The sequence below is a fragment of the Theobroma cacao genome, chromosome 9 (assembly GCF_000208745.1).
Source record: "Theobroma cacao cultivar B97-61/B2 chromosome 9, Criollo_cocoa_genome_V2, whole genome shotgun sequence".
In the NCBI taxonomy this organism is placed as follows: Eukaryota; Viridiplantae; Streptophyta; class Magnoliopsida; order Malvales; family Malvaceae; genus Theobroma; species Theobroma cacao.
Window position 1 is genome coordinate 30512284 of NC_030858.1, and position 7456 is coordinate 30519739.

General features: G+C 31.7%; 1 protein-coding gene across 1 annotated transcript; it reads right to left on the reverse strand.

Annotated features, from left to right (window-relative positions):
* LOC18589937 (F-box protein PP2-B11) lies at positions 5301-7251 on the reverse strand. Its single transcript, XM_018126680.1, has 3 exons — positions 6809-7251; positions 6026-6144; positions 5301-5918 (listed from the first exon to the last, which is right to left on the reverse strand). The coding sequence occupies exons 1-3, from the start codon at positions 7205-7207 to the stop codon at positions 5459-5461; spliced, it is 978 nt and encodes a 325-aa protein (XP_017982169.1). The 5' UTR covers positions 7208-7251; the 3' UTR covers positions 5301-5458.

Consider the following 7456-nt stretch of genomic DNA (forward strand, 5'->3'; position numbering starts at 1 on the left):
AGCTAAGAATCTTTCACTACTTCATTATTTCCACACTTCATGGAAGAAGCAATAGTTTTAGTTATGTGAGTGCTCAAGATTTCTATCTAGTGAAGTCTACTTTTAATGAGATCCCACTGAATGTAGCTAGGTTTATGAATGAAACAATCAAGGGAACATACTTGGGAGACAAAGCTAATCTACCATATAGTAACATCATTTCATCCTTTGTCAAGAAAAAAGGGATTTGGAGTATCAGTTTTCAAACAAATTTAGTGAAAAGCAAAAATCAAGGAATCTTCTTGGGTAGTTACTAAAGATGAGATATAAGTTGGAGAGGAAAGAGTGCATCAAATCCATTAGAGGCACACCAATTCCTCTTGACACAGAAACACCATCTACACCTCACTAAAGAGTTAGTTAAGCCCTCTACCAAAGTGAAATGATATTCAATCTCCTAATGAAGATCTCATACTCCAAGAAAAAAGAACCAAACCCCTTGCCTTTAAAGCTCAAGCCACAGCTGCAAATGTGTCCAGGAAGAGAACTGCCACAGAGCAGTTTGACCTACATGCATCTCACCATGAAAAAAGATTGTGAAAGAAAAAGCTGACAATGAAAACAAAGAGCCAAATGCTGAAGTAACTCTTTAAGCAAAATTAGCAAAAGGAATTGAAAAAGAAAATGAGGATGAAGAAATGGAAAAGGAAAATAATTAAGAAAAAGAAGTAGATAAAGAAACAGAAGGTGGGAATGAACACTTGAATGAAGGAAATTCAACAGCTACAAAAGCAAATGAAAACCCTCCTAAAGAATTTGAAGGTATCCTATTTTCAAATTTTATCACTGAAATCCTCATGGAAGCTGCAGTTGACCAAGCCAAACAAAAGGAGAAAATGGAACAAGAAGCTCAGTCAGCACAATAGGACAAAGATGAAATTGCAAGCCAAGCATATTAAGATAAGGGAAAAATGGCAGTCATTAGGTCTATAGCTAAGAAAACTGCTAGAAAAAAAAAAGAAAAACAATGGCCACAAAGACCAAGGTATTCAGTAGAAGGAAGTCTTCCAGGATAGTTGAATCCATTACCAAGCCAACCTTTAAACCTGCATCCCTTGAAATTATATCTTTTGGATCCTCTTCCTCATTCGAACCCAAATCCCTTCATTCCCTCCATGTTAACCCTCTAAATGTTCACCTAAGAACTAATGAATCATCAATAAACGAGTCTTCATCAGACTCTGATTAGCTAAAATACAAACTTAGGTCTCTCTTTTGATTCATGACAAAAAAAAAGAGAAAATAAAAGGATAGATTAGGGTGAATAATGTTTGTGTTTTGTGCTATGAACAATGTTTATGTGTTTTGTCTTAATATGTTTTATGCTGTGTTTCTTTGATGAATTGCTGGTTGGACAATCTGTTAAGGATATTATCTATGTTGGATGATGGTTATATGTGTGTGCGTGTGTGTATGTGTGTGTTGTCATGTTGAATGCTTGTACCTGTACATAGATATACTCTTATTGTTCTTAATGCACATATTTAGGGGGAACACATATCTAGAGGGAGCAATTTCCTAAATTTGCAAATAAAGTTTTTTTATATACATTGCACTCTTAATATGGGAGTGTTTTGTCATCATCAAAAAAAGAAAAAAATATTGACTCCTTATATTTTTTATGATAACAAAACATTTCTTATTCATTAATGTCAACTTCACTATTTACGTATGTAGGATAAAGTTAATCCTCTTATTAAAATTGTTGATTAAAGGCAAGTTTACTTAAAAGATAGGTTAATTAGTTAAAGTGGGAAAAAAGAAAAAGGTTAGTGAAAATAGAACCTCATTAACTAATTAATGTGGAGCCTTAACTAGTTAAGGCATGACTAGGCGCTGAGTTAAAGCAAACCACAAAAGCCTTAATCAGTTAGCACTAGGCTTAACTAATTAAGAAGGTATTGGAAAATGAAAACAAAGACATGATAATCGGTTAAGAAATTGGTTTAGTGAGTTAAAGCACAAGGCTGTAGCACCTTTCAAGCACCAAAATTCAAATTTAAAATAAGTTTGACCATCGAAGGGAGCCAAAATGGAGAATTTCAAATATGAAGATTTTCTAATTGATTAAAGCTAATTTTAACTAGTTAAGATTGAAAAAAGTAAAGCCTCAATCAGTTAAAGGGAAAACCGATCAATTAAAGGAAGATTGTTGCTTGGAGAAGATTGAAAACAAAAAGATTTTAATCGGGTAGAGCCTCTTCTAACCTGTTAACACAGTATACAGAGTTGCAAAACAATGTAAGCCAGGAAGGCGTAATCGGTTAAAGCCTGCTTGTAATCAGTTAACAAAACTTTATCTATCTATTTGAATTTAAACACAAAAAGATAAAATAATAGCTAGAATGGCATTAGAGTTGTTCTTAACGGCTAAAAATTGCCTCAAACAACAAACTCTGACTCCTCAAATGTAAAAGGAAGCCCTAACAGTCACAGAAAAGAGAAAACCTCCTAAGAGAGAGTCATTTGGAGCAAAAAGCCAAAGAACCTTTACCAAAAACACTTGTTTTTCACTCCTATTCTTAAAAAAATGTTTGATCTTGATTGTAATCTTTCTAGATCTGCAAAGATAGCTAGTTGTACTTTTTTTCTTCTTTTTTTCTTGAAAAATTAGAGTGTGAGAAGCACTTTAAAGCTTATTGTAAGGAATTAAAGCCTGAGTTAGAAGCTCATATTGTAAAAGCTTGGTGGAAGTTGTTAATTCCACTGATATAATGAAGTTGGGTTGAAAATCCTTGATTAGGAGATCAAGGTAGTGGATATAGGCTAAAGAGACCAAACCATTATAACTCTTTATTCATTGTCTACTTTTCTCTACCTTTTCTTACTTGGTGTCCTTTAGCTATAACTAGTTTTAAATCTTTATTCCTCTAATTGATTAGAAGCTCTAGAAATTTAAAAAAAGCTAACCTTAAAATTTTTAACGCTATTCACCCCCATTCTAGCACACTAACGACACTAATAATATTAATATTTTAAAAAATTAATAATTAAATTATAAAATTTTTAATTATAATAATATTTAAATTATAAATAAAACATTAATATTAAAAAATTAAATAAAATAATCATATTAATGTTTAAAGTATAAATTAATAATATTTTTTAAAAAATTATAAATTATTCATATTTTAAAAAATAGAATAAAATAAAAATAAATAATTATATTAGAATTTTTAATAAAAATTTTTAATATTTTTATAAATTATAAAGAAATAAATGTTTTTTAAATTAAAAATCAAATATTATAGTAAAAGGTATTTTATCTTTTTCTCGTATATTCCTTTTGTTACAAATCTCACATTAGTAAGAGATGGGTTAGGTCTTAGGTATATATACATGGATTTTCCATTATCTATCAAGCATGTCTTTTAGGTTGGGAAAATGGGCTCATTATTTATAGACTTACTTAAACTCTATTTTCAAAGCTTAAGGTCGCATAGGGTTGGGCCTAAGTTTCGACTTGTGACATTTGGTATCAAAATAGACTCGAATCTTCACTAATGTGGGTATAAGTCTCACATCGAAGAAAAACTCTCAAAAATGAGTAAAGGAGGATGTCATGATCCTAAAGAAAGGAGCCAAGAACCCCACATTGACTATATATTAGAGTAATACTGGGTATATAAAGGTTCATACCACCTTCAACCTATGGGCCTTTTTTGTGGGACCAAATCATAAGGCCAGCGGCCTAGAGCGGACAATACCTCATAAAGGTTGGTGTGGACTGTGACATTTGGTATCAAAGTAGACTTAGATCTTCATTGATGTGGGCTCCCATGAGAAATATAAAGGCCGAAGTAGACTCAGACTAGCGTAAGGGTCCTTCTCCTCTATGAGTGAAGAGCTAGTGCAACAAGAACATTGCACAATTAAGTGTGGTAGAATGTCACGGATTCCACATCAATAAGAGATGAGGTGGGTATTAAGTATATAAACATAAGCCTTCCACCACCTATCATGTCTTTTAGGTTGAGAACGTGGATTTGCGATTTATAAACTTACTTAAATTCTATTTTCAAAGCTTAAAGTCATACAAGATTAGGCTTAAGTTTTGACGTATGGCACCTTTATTACTCCAAAACTATTTTTACTAACCAAACAATGGAAAGACTCATAATTCCTATCTTATTCAATTCAATAAACCAAATTACATAGTAATTATTATATTTTATTTTCATAAAATAATTATTTTATTTTGTAAACCAAATGTATTGTAATTAATATAAGAGAAGTAAGTAACATTTCTTATAATGTGAATATTAAAATTATATTACAATATTTGGTAGAAAAAATCAACATAATTAACTTTACATTGGCATTACATTCCCATGGAGAGAAAGAATCACATTCCGTTGGGAAAGTAATTAATTTTATTGGACTAAAATGCCCAACATCTTTCTCACCTAGCTAAACAAATTTAATTAATTAACTAACTAATTTAATCGCCTCTCAAAAAAATAACTAATTTAATTATGAACTAATTTAAACTAATTAGTTAAATTAATTATTTTAATTTACTAATTTAATTGAATGGTTCAAGCTAATTTAAATTAATTAAAATAAATAAATGTTGGAAATCAATTTACAAATTTGACTTTGAATTCCATCAAAATAAAAGGAGATTGAGTTTAAAAATGAGAGATTACCAAAAGATAAAGATGATATATCATTTTGAATTTAGAATGGTTAAAAAAATAAATATTTGAAATATATATATATATTTATATGGACGAATATATGTAATTTGGTTTTAATTAATAGTTTGAGTTTAAATTTTAAATAGCAATTGCTTCGGTTGAAAAAATGAGTTACAAAAAATTTAAAAAATAGAAATGGTTTTAAGCAATTTTTAATCAATGAAAAATGAATCTTAAAGCTTAAAAATTGCTTTACATTTAACAAAAGTGAAATACAAACTCACAAAATAAATCTACACAGGTTGTGCTAACCAACTCAAGATTTCTTAGGCTCGGACTTGATTTATTATAAAATTAATATATAACTATTTTTATTTCATTTTAATTCAATAATATATTTAAGAATATGTTTCATAAATCAATAATAAATATTACTATTTTGAATTTTATTAATAATAAATAAAACTTTTTATTAAATAAAAAATATTTTAATAATTAGGTTAAACAAGAACGCAAAGTTCTCAAAAAAGTTAAACAAATAACAAAGAAAATATCAACATTTTCAAGAAAAAGTATCATTTGCTCAAAACCCAATTTTCGGAAGCAAACAAAGTAGAAATCTCATCAGAAAAATCAAATGCATAAACCACCAGAATGAAAAAAAAAAAAGAAGTTATTTTACAATAAGAGGAGTGCTTGGAATATCCCTATGAAGAAAGCAATGAATGAGAGAATTGATTTGAAGCCTGAAGATAATAATTCTGCATTCTCCAACTTATTTACACCTTTTTAGGCCTAATCTCAATCCCTTGTACAATAAGACCACCCTTGGCAATACCAGCCTTTGCCTCCATAACACTCATTTCTACTTCATCTTCTCCATATCTATTGAAGAAGTCACCTAACTCAATTTCTAGCCACCCATCTGCTCTCTCCTTTGAACGTTCCAGCCTGCACATGACACTATGGTCTATCAATGACGGCTCATACCAATGCCCGACACGCCGTCGACAAGGCCTACTCTCAATCATGGGGTCTAGAGCAACAGATTTCGTACAAACTTTATCAGCTCCAAGTGTCAGTGAAACCTCTGCAGGATAGTCATTAAAGCCGAAGGCATGTCTCAGCTTGAACACAAGATAAGCTGCATAGTTTGTATCTGGTGACAGCTTGGAGGTACTAATCATGCCACGGATTTCAAGCCACCACACATAATTCAGCTTGGCCACCTCCTTAAACCTGTTCTTTTTCACAAACAGGATATTGAATCAACAAAAGTGAGGAGACAAACATAAATTGAACCTTCAAATATGGGGAAAGGTAAGATAAAACAATTGAGTATCAACCTGGATTCTGGATGGGAAATCCAAGCCCAATAAGCCGGTGTGTTTCCCCAGGCAATCAGCAGATCTCTTGGAGCAATCATGTAGCTTTTCTTGCCACTCCATTTGTCCAGTGAAAAACTCTATCATACACATCAACACCAAATTTAGATGTACAAATGTTGAGATTATAACTATGAATGAGGAACAAGCACCCCTGCATTTGCACATAGGTTTATGTTGCATAAGTAAATTTTCTAGCAAATGAATGGATAAATGCTTGGTGTATAAAATTTCAGGCGTTGGCAAGTAGTAACTCAAAAAACAAAGAACGGTTAGTACAAGAATAGAATATCAACATTTACTTCAATGTAGTGAGTAATAATGTGAAATAAATTCGAGCTCTTCATCTGTTATAATGGCTAAAGCTGAAAATCAAATCCAAAACCCCTTTTCCCCTTAAAATTTTTTTATCATAACCATGAATTCATCGATTTGCATTGGCTAGTAAATCATTTTATGCAACAGAGGGTTCTAAGTCCAGAGAGAAAGATCTAATTAGAAGTTATGGACTTATAAAATAGTCCCATATGAGACTTGTGAAAATTGCCCTTGTCTTAGATTGAAGATTACAGGGTACTACGCTATACTACAGAGTAGCAACATTTCATTTCTAAACTACATTAAGGATCCAACCTACAAACAATTGGCGATTAATGAAGAGTTCTAACCAGAATTCAGGCTAAAGGAAACTCAACACTTAAACTAAATAGGGATGACAGCACTTAACGAACTATGTATTGATACCTTTCTGCCTTCATCAACGAGGATAGGGACATGACAAAGATGGAAAAACAGGTCTTTCTTGGAAGAGAAAGTAAGTGAAGAGGAGTCAGCCTCGGCCCATCTTGATAAAATGGTTTGATAATCAGGCGGCAGGAAACTGTTCCAGACGCTATCAGAAGCAGCAGCTGATCTGAAAGTGGCAGAAAGACAGGACAATCTGCAAGCATCGGCAGGGGTGGTAGCAGAAAGGATTTTGGCTACGCATTCTTCCGGTAATTCATTCAAAAAAAGAGCAGCACCCTGGTGATCAAGCCCAATCCCTTCTTCTCCAATATTCTCCTTCATCTGGTCTTCCTTAGTATCGTAATTCCCCATTTTTGTTTTTTGACAGCTATATTCAGCAGTCGCAGGGGTTGTCATTGTATAAGTACGAGGATGATGAAAGCTTAGCAGTTAAGTTTATGAAATCGCGTAACCTTCTCGAGGCTAACGAGTGCTAATTTTCCTTTAATTACGGATTATATAAAATATTTTATTAAAAAATTTTAATATTTTTTATTGTTTAGATAAACTTCAAAAATATTTTCAGTTATTTGAATATTTTGAAAAAAATATTTTCCATCGTCAGTTACTTTCAATAATTTTTTACCATAACACCATATAAATGAT

Coding starts and splice junctions, on each gene's coding strand:
- LOC18589937 (XM_018126680.1), bottom strand. CDS start 7,207: ATGACAACCCCTGCGACTGCTGAATATAGCTGTCAAAAAACAAAAATG. Junction 6,145..6,808: donor TCGTTGATGAAGGCAGAAAG/GTATCAATACAT, acceptor TGTGTATGATAG/AGTTTTTCACTGGACAAATG. Junction 5,919..6,025: donor ATTTCCCATCCAGAATCCAG/GTTGATACTCAA, acceptor GAAAAAGAACAG/GTTTAAGGAGGTGGCCAAGC.